The 17,451-nt window shown below is 35.8% G+C and overlaps 1 protein-coding gene across 9 annotated transcripts in view; it reads right to left on the bottom strand.

Annotated features, from left to right (window-relative positions):
- Positions 1-455: 455 nt before the first annotated feature.
- SREK1 (splicing regulatory glutamic acid and lysine rich protein 1) overlaps positions 456-17,451 on the bottom strand; it is a 54,547-nt gene continuing 37,551 nt past the window's right edge. For 8 of the 9 annotated variants that reach the window (XM_022596244.3, XM_022596247.2, XM_089908921.1 and 5 more), the window contains 2 exons: positions 5,338-5,482; positions 456-4,249 (listed from right to left, as the gene is read on the bottom strand). In XM_022596244.3, coding sequence (XP_022451952.1) covers positions 4,100-4,249; positions 5,338-5,482 — 295 coding nt within the window. In that variant the 3' untranslated portion in view covers positions 456-4,099. The remainder of the gene's footprint in view (positions 4,250-5,337; positions 5,483-17,451) is intronic. The other variant, XM_022596245.3, reaches the window with a different exon arrangement.

Genomic DNA, 17,451 nt, shown 5'->3' with positions numbered 1-17,451 from the left:
TTCAGCATGAATTTCATGAGTTTGAATTTACATATACAGTTAAGAAATTATCTATCTAGCAAACAAAAGTTAATCAAGAATGGAGAGAACTATTATTCTACTCCAATCCTTGGAAAATAAATCTTAATGGTAAAATTTGTGAAGTTTTACGAAAGTTGGCAATTCTCAAAATTAAAATGTTAGCTAGATACAAAGTAAATTTAAAATCAGGCAACAGGCTAAAAATCTGCTTTTAAGAACAGTATGTTAAGAAATGTATTATATATAAACAATTATAATTAATTGCTAGAAACTATAAAAGTACCTTAAATGGAATAGAAAGAAATCTAGTTATTAGTTACTAAATCCAACCTACCTTCAGCTTTAGCTTTTATTTTTAAAATCATGTACCACTCTTTGGCAGCATCACCAATAAAAGTGTATTTAAGAAAAACAAATTCACCCACAAACCCAAGTTTAAGTAGGGAAGTGAATTTTATTTTAAAAGATTATTTTATTACATTTATACTCGACTCCTGCTTCCAGAAATATCATTTAGCCCTTTGAGAGCACTAACTTCTGAAATCTGAAAATAAACAATTTAATTTTAAATGACTATTACATTAGTAAATAAACATGAGAACATCTAAGTATATAGGCAGTGAATTTTTTTAAAAAAATATTTAAAACACATAAGGAACATAATTACTTTGTGGAAACAGCTCTACTTCATAACTTACCCAGTTAAAACCAGATACTATCTTCCAATGAAAATATAAGAAATGTCCCACTGAAATGTTACTTAATGCATCCCTCAAAAAGAATTCATTTTAACTGCTAATTCAACTACTAAAGATTTAAACCAAATCATACTATTCCAAATAGGTTTTAAAAAAACTTTTAAAAGCCATTAGTATATATTATAATCCTTAAATTTGAATAATATCTTCAGTTGAGACCAGATTTGGCTCAAGGTTTTTTTTTTTTTTTTTAATTTCAAAGGTAGCAACCTATATATAGGAATGAATGAGCATCCTAAAAATGACTAATACCACAAAAGAAATTATTTTCTTGACAAAAAAAAAAAATTGATTCTAAATGCCGGTTTTTACTTTTAATTGAGGCATGTCAAAATTTAAGTCTCTATGATACTTCTAAAGATCAACACAGCATATACTGAACCCCTTGGAAAAAAAGATTCTAAACAGAAAAATCACAAGCTGACTAGTGTGTTCGTAACTATAAGTTAATTAGATTCAATGGAAAATAATAATGAGATAGCTGTGGAAGTTGAGGGTTTTATACTTGTTTCCTCACATGAAACTGGCTAGCTTATGAAGGACCATCTTTTATTACCAGTTAAGTGCACAATGCTGAAAAGCAAGAACAAGAGGACCAAGAGAATTTGTCTAGAATGATGAATAGCAACTACAATTTAAGGAACAGAATGTACTCGCTATATAATCAAGATGAAAAAGAAAATTTACAGAAGGTATTAAGTGTAAAATGGCTGTCTTCTTGGCCTTACCTCAAGTTTTCCTGACAATATCTACCTGGGATGAAAAAGACAGTTTTAAAGAAATAAAAAAATACCTTACAAGAAAAAAATAAAAGAAAACATATCAGCTCTTAAAAGTGAACAAAGAGAAAAAGATGTCTCTCTCTGTCTTACACACAACACACACACACACTCACACACTCCCTCCTTCCCTCCAGTACCTCTAGACCCTAGAAAGCTTTGCTTCCATAAGCCTGTTTAAGAAAATGATTTCACTTTCTCCGGACCTCTTGTATTCCTATTCATGCCCAATTTTTATAAATCAGTGTCTGTTAAGATTAGTATGACTGTTTTAAAGATGAATAAACCTCATCAAGAAAAATAACTGGCAGCAGGAACCAAATAACTATGTTATTTACCAACATAAAAAACATTTAATAGAGTCCAGAGTACAAGAAAATACTCAAACTTTAAATGATGGCTTTACACACCACATAAACATGCACTCTCCATATCAAAACAATTTATATGCCAGCTAAAACAAGAACAGGACAAACCTAAGATGCTGTTTTGAAATGCATGAACAAATACTTTCCTCTAAAATACTTAGCTTTATTAGAGAAATAGTACTAAAAATAACAAAGATTCAAACAACATTTGCTCTATTCTACTTACATATCATAAATAAGAAGCTTTGATGCAAGACACACACACTCCTTCACAATCTTTCCATATACACCCAAGCATTCTTATATCAAAATAAGCTGTTTACCAGCCAACCGTATGTGGTTGAATGATTAAAATGACCATCTATACTTTACATAGTAAAGCATTTTGAAAAATTTTAATGTACACAGTGAAAAAAAGGAAAAAAAAACACAGTAATTCTGAACACATGAGGAGTAATTAAGCAGCTTCATAATCAAACCAGGCTTCATTACTTGCAACGAGGGCAATTCTTTCCATTCTTCACCAAATACTTAAATTTCAATAGTATTAACATTAAAAGAAAACTCAAGTTGAAACCAAGTAACTGATGTGCTACTCAGCTTTTTAAATCTATAAGTAACTCTTCCCATGAGGTAAGGCAACTGAGTAATTTGATTGTATTAGACTGCATTAAACTAATTATACTTGATTTTTTTAATAACATGCTAATTAAAAGGTATAACTTTTGGAAATACAACAATGAAAAGAGTTCTGAAACTATGAGTTGTGTTCTGGGGGAAAATATTAGCAATGTTGTCATTTTACTACTTGCATACTTTCTGCAAAAAGTGTGCCTAACAATGTCGGATGACCTATATTTTAAGCTTAAGTAAACATATCCTTACACATAAGACAAACTCATATGTTCTCCTTTAAGTACAATTTCTGCACATCATTTATGAGAAGATGATTGAGAGGTAATAATTAAGGCCATCCAATGTACACAACTAAAGCATTCTGCTTTAAGTAAAATAAGAACATGCTGCTTCATTTTCAATTATCACAGTATGAAACTGATGGTCCCAAAACTGCATTGCTGTTTTAAGCTCTAAAGTCATTCTTGAAAACAGACTTCCCTCTCATATTAAGTGAACCAAGTAAGAAGCTCTTCTGACATACCACTTTCACACTTCTCTATGGGAGGGAATGGAATATCCATCTAAATTCCATATGAATTGAGAATGACTAGTCCATATAAAATTCTAGAAAACAGTATACCACATTGTAGAAGGCACTAAAGCTTCAGCTTGTGCTCCCATAGCCCATTTTGAAAACCCAGTTTTCTTATTATAAATGGCATCTTTGCCACCTACAACTGACAACACACACTGTGATACTGTTCATAATAAGCTTGGAAATGTCAAAAGAGTTCAAAAAGAAATGGTTATTTTGTGGGAAGACCCAATGATTCTGAACACTGAATACTAATATATTATTAGTATTCAACAGTTGTTCTTCCTTTTGAAAAAGAACAGTAGCATGCATTGTCAGCTGGTTTTTAATCCACTCATGTAAGCAACTTTAATCTGTAAAACTATTTTAAAGAAAAACTGCTGTCCTAAACAGTGAGCAAAAGAAAACACAATAGTGAGAATTTAACACAATCACTGTAAATCCTGTGAAGTCAATGTTAAAACTTCTTACATACTCCGCACTTACAAGGGTGTGTATATATTTGCACCAATTTCAAGCACATCATCAATCTGTAATATATTGAAATTAAAAAAAAAAGTAAAACAATACAAAATCAGTTACTAGCATTTTTTAAAAGAGCCTCCAATGCTTATCTCCAGTCTTTAATGGATAGTACAAATTTAGATCTTTAATGTCCCATTTATTTTAATGGTTCTTCGCAAACACTTAACTAACCACATGACAAGTGTGTCAGCCACCATGGAAATGCACAGCTTTTAGAAGATGAGGAGTTTGGGTAACACCTGTTATTTTCACGACATCCATGCTTTATTTTCTTACTCAGTAACAAGATGGCCACAAAGTCACCTAACAACTAAAAAAGCTGTTAGCTCATATCTTTATGCTCTACTGGATTTCTTCACTGTTTAACATCTTGTTGAGAGAATTCAAAGCTTTGGATTCTATTCCAGCGTGTGTTTAGAGGTGCATTTGTAGGTCCTATACTGCTTCTGTTTTGGTAGAGAGGTTTTCTTCATTTGGTTGACAATTCCCATTTTGCTGTACTTTGTTTTCCTCAGTCCTTTGTGCATCCTTGTCATCTACTTCTTTTCCCACACTTGAATCTGGTTCTTTATTGTGCTCCTTCTCCTACAATGAATATTTAGGTATACATTTAATATTTTTCTCAAGAGTTGTCTGCTACTACATCTAGTTCTGGCTAAAACTTTATCTTTTGTGAATTAGTCAAACTGGGTATTATCTCTCATTACATCTTCATATAAATAGTATATACAAATGTATCAATATGTCCTTTGTACTTCTAATAAAAGATAGGACAATCTATGGAGATTAAGTTAGAACAAAATAGGTAAATAGAAACTCTAGGAAAGAATTCAACAAACGTTGCTGACTGACTTGAAAGGTGGAACTGATCGGCTGAAAGTAAAACAGTTCCCATAGATGCCAGGACAGATTTGTAATCTGGATACCAAAGAAGCAAAAACAAGGGAATGTAGAAAAGGAAATCACTATTCCTCCTACCAAAGACTGTTTAAGAACAGTCCAAATTCAGCTCTCAACTTAACGGAGAATTAAATGAGAACATGTGGAACAGAGCCTGGAATGTATTAAGTGCTCAGGAGATATTATCAATGTTACTTACAATGATGATAAACCTCTATCAGTATGGGAATAAATAAGACTGTAAAATAAAAGCTTCAGAACTCATAATTGATCTCCAAACACAAATATACTTACCAGTATAATAAGGGAATTAACCTAATTCACAAGTACTTAAAATATTTTATCAAAAAAAAAAAGGAGGAAAACAAAACAAAAACCCTTACCTGGTGGAATTTGGTTTTCCATTAATTATTCTAATTCAACAAACCTAACTTTGGTATATATTACAAAACCAATGATAACATCACCTGTCAAATTTGCTAAAACAAATATAGTGAGGAAAATGGCAACAAGTAAAAATATTCCAGTACATAGTTAAAATTTATTGTATGCCATTCTGTGATTCTCTAAAATAAGGAATGCAATTGTTTACACTAGTAAACATTACATTAATTAGTTCTTATCTTCAAAAATTAGGTTAAAAAACTACCGATTTAACAAATAGCACCAAAAACATACAAGGCACTGGTAGTATAAAATTACCTCTATGCAATAAAGAAGAACAATCTCAAACATTAATTATTCAAACCCTAAACACTGAACGACTTTCTTACTTTAAGTGAAGTATTGTTCTTCTCCACCTTTTCCTTCCCATCTCTGTCATTACAACTCTTTCTTGTAGAGGCTGAACGTTCTCTCTCTCTTCTTTCACTGATGTGGTCCCTTTCTTTTTCTCTCTTTTTATCCTTCTTATTTCTGCTATAAGAATATTAATAATATGTCATTAACTTCTAAAGAAGTAAACACCCACTATAATGTTGACAAAATATTCTTACCTAACATTAATGCACTGTAAACAAGCGTATCAGTAACCTGGTGGACCAAATAACATAAATGAGTCCTGTAGCCCACCTAACTCCACCCCACACCCAGTTAATTTTTTAGACACACAAGTCATTACCGCAGAGGCCACCAAGTGTTCATATAAAACACAATTCTGTATTATCAATTTCTTAGTTTTGAAACATTCAAGGTTTATTTATCTACTGTAATCAGGATAAAACAAAACAAAATATATATTTTTTTACCCATCTTTTCAAAGTAAAAAATGAATAAGCAGAAAAGAATAAAAATGATAAAGAATCAGATATGGCTCTCAGGTAAGGCTGAATGACTTCTAGGAAAACATGGAACTTCAAATAACCAATTATGCCATGTGCCCTCCCCTCTCATTCACAATTACAAAAAAGGCCCATCCACCAATTCAATAGCAAACATTAAGCAGAAGATGGAATGAACAAGTTCCATTTGTAAAAATTACATATCCTTAAAATTAGAGGGAAAAAAACGATGCATTTCCTATCAGAAGCATAACAGACACCTATTCAAAATAATTAGCCTTAATATGGAATTCTAAACCTTTTTGTCTTAATTATGAATATTTTAAAAATAAACACAAAGACCAGGGGAACAAATAAAAACACTTAGGAAACAGACCCAAGTACCTATGAAAATTCAATAAAACAAAGGGATGGCATCTCAAATCACTGGGGCAAAGTTCGTCTTTTATAAATAAAAGACTTGGGGACAACTGGATTATTATTTGGAAACAGACAAAACTGGGTCCATATCTCATTCACATAAATAAATAAATAAATCCAAATGGATTAGAGACCTAAATTTTTTACATGAAACGATACAAGTACTAGAAGAAAACAGGAATAAATTTCTTCCTAATTTGAGTGAAGGGGAAGATTTTTTTAGCCATAAATAAAATTCCAGGTACGATAAAAGATTCATTAGTATGCCTACATAAACTTTTGCAAAGCAAAAAAAAACAAAACAAAAACCACTACTAGCATATTCAAAAGAAAAATACATTTGCTACATTATTTATGTATGTATATCTTTATATACAACTCTTAAAGCCAAGGAAACAACTACATCAAAAAGAATGAGATTCTTGGGAGCTTCCTGGTGGTGCAGTGGTTAAGAATCCACCTGCCAATGCAGGGGACACAGGTTTGAGCCCTGGTCTGAAAAGATCCCACATGCCACGGAGCAACTAAGCCCGTGCACCACAGCTACCGAGCCTGAGCTCTAGAACCCGTGCTCCACAACAGGAGAAGCTGCCGCAATGAAAAGCTCGCACACCACAACAAAGAGCACCCCCTGCTCGCCACAACTAGAGAAAGCCCACGTGCAGCAACGACCCAAAGCAGCCAAAAATAAATAATTTATTTAAAAAAAAAAAAAAGTATGAGATTCTTAGGCATAAATTTAACCAAAAAGGCAAAAAATTTGCTGAAAAGAAATAAAGACATAAATAAATGGAAAAACATCCCATGTTCTTGGATCAGAAGACTTAGAGTTAAGATAACAATAGTATCCAAAGTGATCTACAAATTCAATGCAATCCCTATCTAAATCCCATTGGCACTGCTGGCAGAAAAAGTAAAACCCATCCTAAAAACCACAGGATCTCCAGGGACATCAAATAGCCAAAACAAATCTTTAACAACAAAATTGGAAGACACACAATCCCTGGTTTTAAAACTTACTACAAAACTACAGTAATCAAAACAGTGTAGTACTGGCATAAGGAGAGACTTACAGACCAATGGAAAAGACAGAAATATATGGTCACATGTATGGCCAAAATGATTTTTGATAAGGGTGCCAAGACCCATTCAATAGGGAAAGGACAAGCTTTTCAACAAATGTTGCTAGGAAAACTGGACATCCACATGCAAAAGAATGAAGTTTTAGACTCTTACCTTACACCATATGTAAAAATTATCTCATAATGGATCAAAGACCTAAATATATAAACTAAAACTGTAAAACCCTTAGAAGAAAACACAGGGGAAAATCTTTATGACACTGGTTTTGGCAATGATTTCTAGGATATGACAGCAAAAAGCAATGAAAGTAAAAAAACAGATAAATTCGAATTCATCAAAATTAAAAAACTTTTGTGCATCAAAGGATACTTACTCAAAGAAAGTGAAAACACAACCCACAGTATAGGAAAAAAATACATGGAAATCATATTATCTGGTAAGGGATTAACAACCAGAATATAAAGAACTAAAACTTAACAAAAAACCAAATTATCTAATTCAAAATCGGCAAAAGACTAGAATAGACATTTCTTCGAAGTAGATACACAAATGGTCAATAACCACATGAAAAGATGCCCAACATCACTAATCATTAGAGAAATGCAAATCAAAACCTTAACAAGATACCATTACACACAGACAATAACAAGTGTCAGTGAGCATGTGGAGAAACTGGAATACTTGTACATTGCCGATGGGAATACAGAATAGTGCAACCACTTCAGAAAACAATTTCGCAGTTTCTCAAGAAGATAAAGAGAGGATTACTATATGATTCAGCAATTACAACTCCTAGGTATAGAAACAAAAACGTGTCCACATCAAAACTTGTACACAAATGTTCATAGCAGCATTATTTATAACAGCAAAAAAATAGAAACAATACTAAATGTCCATCAACTAATGAATGGTTAAACAACAAAACCTGGTTTTATCCATAGTGGAATATTATTCGCCCCTAAAAAGGAATGAAGTACTGATTAATGCTACAATATGCATGAACCTTGAAAATGTTACATTTAGTCAAAGAAGTCAGATACAAAAGACCGCACAGGGACTTCTCTAGTGGCGCAGTGGATAAGACTCCATGCCCCAATGCAGGGGGCCCGGGTTTGATCCCTGGTCAGGGAACTAGATCCCCCATGCATGCTGCAACTAGGATTTCGCATGCTACAACTAAGGAGCTGGTGAGCTGCAACTAAGGAACCCTGGAGCCGCAATTAAGGAGCCCACCTCCTGCAACTAAGACCTAGTGCAACCAAATAAATAAATAAATATTAGGGGAAAAAAAAAGGCCATACATGTTATATGACTCTATATGAAATGTCCATAACAAGCAAATCCACAGAGACAGTAAGTAGATTAGTAGCTGTAAGGAGCCATGGGGAGTAACTGCTAATGGGTACAGGCTTTCTTTCAAAGTGACAAAAAATGTTCTGGAACTAAGTAGCAGCGATGGTTGCACAGAACTGTGAACTCTTGGGCTTCCCTGGTCACGCAGTGGTTGAGAGTCCGCCTGCTGATGCAGGGGACACGGGTTCGTGCCCTGGTTCGGGAGGATCCCACATGCCGCGGAGCAGCTGGGCCTGTGAGCCATGGCCACTGAGCCTGCGTGTCCGGAGCCTGTGCTCCGCAACGGGAGAGGCCCACGTACCGCAAAAAAAACAAACAAAAAAACCCTGTGAACTCTTAAGAAAAATGCAATGAAAACTACTAAAAATCACTGAAATGCACTGAGGGTGAATTTTATTTTACATAAACTACTCCTCAATTTAAAAAATAACTCAGAGGGCGCCTGCCAGCCACTGGTGGGGGACTCTGATGCCTAAGGAGACGGGGGGAACCCCAAAGTGAACCGGTAGGATGTAGGGGGACTGAGGGGGGAGGAGAAAAGGAGGGTAGACAGGATCGGCATCCCTGAGGCCGGGGAGATGAGGAGAGGCAGGGGCGAGGGACCCTCCAGAAAGAGCAGAAGAGGATGGAGGGTGATTGCCTGGCCCACTCGGGCCATGGAGCCTGTGGAGCTCCCAGGCTGGTGCCTCCCCTCCAAAGCCCCCTCCAAGCAGTTTGGGTCCTGGGGGCATAGGAGGGAGGCTGGGAGATCAGGAGAGGCAGCGAGGTGGAGCCCTCCGGAAGCAGCAGATGACTGCCACATCCACTCAGGCCCGGGGAGGCTACTGAGCTCCCAGGCCAATCCTGTCCTCCAAAACCCCCTCCAGGACGCATGGGTCCTTGGGGGCATAGGAGGGAGGCTGGGGACATCAGGAGAGGCAGGCGGGAGGGACCCTCCCAGGCTGGAGGAGCGGGAAAGGAGAGGAGGGTGTTTGCCCTGCCCACTCGAGCCCAGGAAGCCTGCTGGGCTCCCAGGTGAGGTTCCCTGCCCTCTGAGACCAGGGGTGGGGGGCACTCCTGGGCCCCTTCTGTTCCTTGGGCCTAAAAGCCAGCTCCCCACAGCCCCCAGGGCCTCTTCCAGCCCTGGGGGTCCTAAGCATTGGCCCCGTCCACCACCCAAACCTCGCCTTTGCTTAGGCCCCACCCTCCACAGCCAAGACCTCTCTCCCCCGCTTTTTTTTCTTTTTCTTTTCCCTCCTCCTCCTTTTTTACTATTGTGGTACTGATGTACCTTCCAGTTGTTGATTCATCTGTATTTTTATATTCTTCCAAACATATCTGTTAGTTTCCTAGTCTAATTTTATTTTTTACTTTGTTATATTTATTCTTATTTTTTGGGCACCGCAGGCAGCTTGCGGGATCTTGGTCCACGAGCCCGGGGTCAGGCCAAAGCTCCTGTGGTGGGAGCTCCGAGTCCGAACCACTGCACTAACAGAATCTCAGACCCCAGGGAATATTCATCAGTGTGAGGTCTCATGGGGTTCCTCATCTCAGCACCAAGACCCAGCTCTACCCAAAAGCCTAAGAATTCGAGTGTTGGAAGCCTCAGGCCAAACAACCAGTATGACAGGAATACAATCACACTCATAAAAAAAAATGAGACAGCAAAAAAATATGTCACAGATGAAGGAGCAAGGTAAAAACCTACAAGACAAAATAAATGAAGAGGAAATAGGCAATATACCTGAAAAAGAATACAGAGTAATGAGAGTAAAGGTGATCCAGAAGCTTGGAAATAGAATGGAGGCACAGACTGAGAAAATACAAAAATTGTTTAACAAAGACCTAGAAGAACTTAAAGAACAAACAGAGATGAACAACACAGTAACTGAAATGGAAAATACACTAGAAGGAATCAATAGCAGAATAACTGAGGCAGAAGAATGAATACAGCAGGAAGACAAAATGGTGGAAATAACTGCTGAGGAGGAAAATAAAGAAAAAAGAATGAAAAGAAGTGAAGACAATCTCAGAGACCTCTGGGACACCACTAAACACATCAACATTTGAATTACGTCCAGAAGAAGAAGAAAAAAAGAAAGGGTCTGAGAAAATATTTTAAGAGATTATAATGGAAAACTTCCCTAACATGGGAATGGAAATAGTCACCCAAGTCCAGGAAGCACAGAGAGTCCCATACAGGATAAACCCTAGGAAAAACACACCAAGACACATATTACTCAAACTAACAAGAATTAAATTCAAAGAAAAAAATATTAAAAGCAGCAAGGGAAAAACAAAAAATAACATACAAAGGAATCCCCATAAGGTTATCAGCTGATTTTGCAGTAGAAACTGTGCAGGCCAAAGGGAGTGGCAGGATATGCTTAAAGTGATGAAAGAGAAAAACCTACAACCAAGATTACTCTACCCAGCAAGTATCTCATTCAGATTCGATGGAGAAATTAAAACCTTTACAGACAAGCAAAAGCTAAGAGAATTCAGCACCACCAAACCAGCTTTACAACAAATGCTAAAGAAACTTCTCTAAGTAGGAAACATAAGAGAAGAAAAAGACCCACAAAAACAAGCCCAAAACAATTAAGAAAACGGTAAAAGGAACATACATATCGATTATAACCTTGAATGTAAATGGATTAAATGACCTAACCAAAAGACACAGACTGGATGAATGGATGCAAAAACAAGACCCGTATATATGCTGTCTATAAGAGACGTACTTCAGACCTAGGGACACATACAGAACGAAAGTGAAGGGATGAAAACAGATATTCCATGCAAATGGAAATCAAAAGGAAGCTGGAGTAGCAATACTCGCATCAGATAAAATAGACTTTAAAATAAAGATTATTACAGAGATAAGGAGGGACACTACATAATGATATAAGGATCAATCCAAGAAGAAGATATAACAATTATAAATGTTTATGCACCCAACAGAGGAGCACCTCAATACATGAGGCAAATGCTAACAACCATGAAAGGAGAAATCGACAGGAACACAATAACAGTAGGGGACTTTAACACCCCACTTACACTAATGGACAGATCATCCAAACAGAAAATAAATAAGGAAACACAAGCTTTAAATGACACAATAAACCACATAGATCTAATTGATATTTATAGAACATTCCACCCCAAAGTGGCAGAATACACTTTCTTCTCAATTGCACGTGGAACAGTCTCCAGGATAGATCACTTTTTGGCTCACAAATCAAGCCTCAGAACATTTTAAAAAACTGAAATCCTACCAAGCATCTCTTCTGACCACAACGCTATGAGATTGGAAATCAATTACAGGAAAAAAAACTGTAAAAAACACAAATACATGGAGGCTAAACAGTGTGCTACTAAATAACCAAGAGATCACTGAAGAAATAAAAAACTACATAGAAACAAATTACAACGAAATCACGATGACCCAAAACCTATGGGACGCAGCAAAAGCAATTTTAAGAGGCAAGTATATAGCAATACAATCTCACCTCAACAAACAAGAAAAATCTCAAACAATCTAACCCTACACTTAAAACAACTAGAGAAAGTAGAAGAAAGAAAACCCAAAGTCAGTAGAAGGAAAGAAATCATAAGAAAAGTGCAGAAATAAATGAAACAGAAACGAAGAAAACAATAGCAAAGATCAATAAAACTAAAAGCTGGTTCTTTGAGAAGATAAACAAAATTGATAAACCCTTAGCGATACTCATCAAGAAAAAAAGAGAGGACACAAATCAATGAAATTAGAAATGAAAAAGGAGAAACACAATGATGCTGCAGAAATACAAAGGATTATGAAAGACTACTACAAACAACTGTATGCCAATGAAATGGACAACCACAAAGAAATGGACAAATTCTTGGAAAGGAACAATTTTCCAAGACTGAACCAGGAAAAATTAGAAAATATAAATAGACCTATCACAAGTAATGAAATTGAAACTATAATTAAAAATCTTCCAACAAAAGTCCAGGTCCAGATGGCTTCACAGGCGAATTCTATCAAACACTTAGAGAAGAGTTAACACTGATCCTTCTCAAACTCTTCCAAAAAAGTGCAGAGGGAGAAACACTCCCAAATTCATTCTACAAAGCCATCATCACCCTGATACCAAAACCAGAAAAAGGTATCACAAAACAATAAAATTATAGACCAATATCACTGATGAACATACATGCAAAAAACCTGAACAAAATACTAGCAAACAGAAGCCAGCAACACATTAAAAGGATCATACACCATGATCAAGTGGGATTTACCCCAGGGATGCAAGGATCCTTCAATATACGTGAATCAATCAATATGATACACCACATTAACAAATTAAGGAATAAAAACTGTATGATCATCTCAGTAGATGCAGAAAAAGCTTTTGACAAAATTCAACACCCATTTATGATAAAAACTCTCCAGAAAACGGACATACAGGGAACCTACCTCAACATAGTAAAGGCCACCTATCACAAACCCACAGCAAGCATCATACTCAATGGTGAAAAACTGAAAGCATTTCCACTAAGACCAGGAACACGACAAGGATGTACACTCTCGTTACTCTTATTCGACATAGTTTTGGAAGTCCTAGCCACGGCAATCAGAGAAGAAAAAGAAATAAAAGGAATACAAATTGGAAAAGAAGAATTAAAACTGTCACTGTTTGCTGATGACATGACATTATACATAGAAAATCCTAAAGATGCCCCTAGAAAACTACTAGAACTAATCAATGAATTTGGTAAGGTTGCAGGATACAAAATTAATGCACAGAAATCTCTGGCATTCCTATACACCAACAATGAAAAATCAGAAAGAGAAATTAAAGAAACACTCCCATTTACCACTGCAACAACAACAAAAAAATACCTAGGAATAAACCTGCCTAAGGAGGCAAAAGACTTGTACTCATAAAACTGTAAAACACTGGTGAAAGAAATCAAAGATGACAATCACATGGAGAAATACACCATGTTCTTGGGTTGGAAGAATTAATACTGTGTAAATGACTATACTACCCAAAGCAATCTACAGATTCAATGCAATCCCTATCAAACTACCAGTGGCATTTTTCACAGAACTAGAACAAAAAATTTCACAATTCGTATGGAAACACAAAAGACCCCAAACAGCCAAAGCAATGTTGAGAAAGAAAAACAGAGTTGTAGAAATCAGGCTCCATGACTTGAAACTATACCACAAAGCCACAGTAATCAAGACAGTATGGTACTGGCACAAAAGCAGAAATACAGATCAATGGTACAGGATATAATGCTGATAGATAAACCCACGCACATATGGGCACGTAATTTATGACAAAGGAGGCAAGAACATATACAGTGGAGAAAAGACAGCCTCTTCAGTAAGTGGTGCTGGGAAAACTGGACAGCTACATGTAAAAGAATGAAATTAGAACACTCCCTAACACCATACACAAAAATAAACTCCAAATGGATCAAAGACTTAAATGTAAGACCAGACACTAAAACTCTTAGAGGAAAACATAGGAAAAACACTCTTTGACATAAACCACAGCAAGATCTTTTTTGACCCACTTCCTAGAGTAACGGAAATAAACAAATGGGATTAAATTAAACTTAAAAGCTTTTGCACAGCAGAGGAAACCATAAACAAGACAACCCTTAGAATGGGAGAAAATATTTGCAAACAAAACAACAGACAATGGATTAATCTCCAAAATATACAAACAGCTCATGGAGTTCAATAGCATAAAAATAAACAACCTTATTAAAAAATGGGCGGAAGCCCTAAATAGACATTTCACCAAGGAAGACATACAGATGGCCAAGAGGCACATGAAAAGCTGCTCAACATCACTAATTACTAAAGAAATGCAAATCAAAACTACAACGAGGTATCACCTCATGCTGTCAGAATGGCCGTTATCAAAAAATCTAAAAACAATAAATGCTGGAAAGGGTGTGGTGAAAAGGGAACCCTCCTGCACTGTTGGTGGGAATGTAAATTGATACAACCACTATGGAAAACAGTATGGAGGTTCCTTAAAAAACTAAAAATAGAACTACCATATGACCCAGCAATCCCACTACTGGGCATATACCCTGAGAAAACCATAATTCAAAAAGACACATGTACCACAATGTTCACTGCAGTACTATTTACAATAGCCAGGACATGGAACCAACCTAAATGTCCATCGACAGGTGAATGGATAAAGAAGATGTGGCGCATATATACAATGGAATATTACTCAACCATAAAAAGAAATGAAACTGAGTTATTTGTAGTGAGGTGAATAGACCTAGAGTCTGTCATACAGAGTGAAGTAAGTCAGAAAGAAAAAAACAAATACTGTATGCTAACATATATATACGGAATCTAAAAAAAAAAATGGTACTGATGGGCAGGAATAAAGAGGTAGACATAGAAAATGGACTTGAGGACATGGGGTGGGAAGGCACAGCTGGGGCAAAGTGAGAGTAGCATCAACATATATACACTACCGAATGTAAAATAGTTGGCTGCTGGGAAGCAGCAGCATAGCAAAGGGAGATCGGCTCGGTGCTTTGCAATAACTTAGAGGGGTGGGATAGAGAGGATGGGAGGGAGGCTCAAGAGGGAGGGGATATTGGGCCATGTGTATGCATATGGCTGATTCGCTTTGTTGTGCAACAGAAACTAACACAGTATTGTGAAGCAATTATACTCCAATAAAGATCTATTTAAAAAAATTAAATTTAATTTAAAAAATTTAAAAAAGTAAAAAATAACTCAGGATGGAAGTGGGGCTGGGTATGTATAGTCACTGACCATACACACACACACACACACACACAGTGTATATAGTGATAGTGAATGCTGTCTTTTGTGAAGAAAAGGAGAAATTCAAAGACATGTATCTGCTTAATTTTGCAAAAAGAAACACAAGGAAAGATAAATAATTGATCACTTACAGAGGGTGGATGCAGACTAAAGTAAAAGGAATGGGGAAGGAAGTGACACTTTGCAAATATAAATACACCTTTTTGTCTATTTTGAGTTCACAACTGAGAAAAGTTTTGACTTTCACGAGCAAAGTATTAAAAAAAAAAAATTGGCCTACCTCCTAAATATCCTACGCCTTCCTTTATTCTCACCTAAAAATAATAACCCACAAACAAATAAACAAAAGAGCCCTGCTGGGAAACATGCTCCTCCTACCTGGGGAAAGCTTTTTAAAAGTTTCTCTTCTATACCTAGAAAACCAACTGAAAACTTAGGACCCATCAGTAAGATAGTGGGATGAAAATATATACATACAGAAATCAATATCCTTCCTATGTACAAACCCAATCTCCAATTACATGACATAATGAAAGACCTCATTTACAAGAACAAAGAAGTAAAACATACCTAAAAATAAACTGAAAATGCATAAAATCTGTATGAAATAAACATTGAAACATTCATGAAAAAACACTAAGGATGGCCTGAATAGGTAGGCCATCCATGTTCCTGGATAGAAAGACTCACCTTTGTAAAGCTTTATTTTTTAATAATCTATTCATCAATTCCCTAATTAATAAATGTAATGCAACTATAATACAAATTATCAGTAGGTTTTATTTCTAGAGCCTAGACAACTAACTCAAGTTCAAACAGAAAAATAAACACACAAGAATGGTCAAGAAAGCTCATAAAAAGAGCAATGAGGAGTATGGGGAAGAACGGGCCTTACTAAATATTTAAAAATGCTATACAATCTGAATCATTAAAAGCATGGGGCACTACTGGTACACAAATCATCAGTCAAACCAGTCCAACAGCAGAGAAGCCCCAGAAATAGACTACAACACAGACAGAAAAATTTAGTATATGACAAAGGAAATACATCAAATTAGTGTTAGGAAAATTGAGTTTTTAATAATGATATTGGAAGAACAAAGAAGCATTTAGAAAGATAAAATGAAATTGAATCAATGTACCATATGGCAAACAAGGATAAACTCCTAATGGATCAAAGACGTAAATGCAAAAATTAAAAGCATAAAAGTACAAGAAGAAGCAATGGGGGAATTTTATTGTAACCTTGGAATAGGAAAGATTTTTTTACCTTTAAGACTCATAATGTAGAAGTCACAAGAGAAAAAACTTGAGGAATTAAACTATACATAAATCAAAAATCTCTATAAAATCAAGTCTCATAAACAATTTCTAAGAAGAAATGACAAAGTAGGAATGATACTTGAAACCAAATCACTAAAGAATAATCTCCCTAATACAAAAAGAACTCCTGGAAATAGGAAAAAATAAACCAAAAAAACCCCCCACAAAAACAGACTCCATGAAAAATCGGCAACGTATACAACTCACAGAAAAGGAAATACAAATGGCCTTCAAATCTATGAAGAGATGGTCACCTTCACTCTTAAGAAAAATGCAACGGAAATTACTATATACTGGTACCACTTCTCATCTATCAGATGGACAAAAATACACAACTTTGGTAACAATCTGCAGTAGCTATAGGGAAACAGGCATTCTCATACATAGCTGGTTAAAGTACAAGCTGCTGCCAATCTTTATGAAGGACAATAGGGAAGGAAATCGCTCAAAACTACAAACACACTCACCCTCTGACCCAACAATAAATACCATTTACGAAAATTTTCTCTGCATACTTGCACATTACAAAATTATGTACGTACAAAGCTGTTCATTACAGACTTATATAATTTATAAAAAGAAAATTAAGAAAACCCATTCTACTGCAGGCTGGTTATATAAACCAAGTA

This window comes from Delphinapterus leucas, chromosome 3 (genome assembly GCF_059928025.1).
Source record: "Delphinapterus leucas isolate spDelLeu-1000000601 "Yukka" chromosome 3, BTC_Dleu_Yukka2, whole genome shotgun sequence".
NCBI classification, from domain to species: Eukaryota; Metazoa; Chordata; class Mammalia; order Artiodactyla; family Monodontidae; genus Delphinapterus; species Delphinapterus leucas.
The sequence above is the reverse complement of the archived record's forward strand: the minus strand, read 5'-3'. Positions and strand labels throughout refer to the sequence as shown.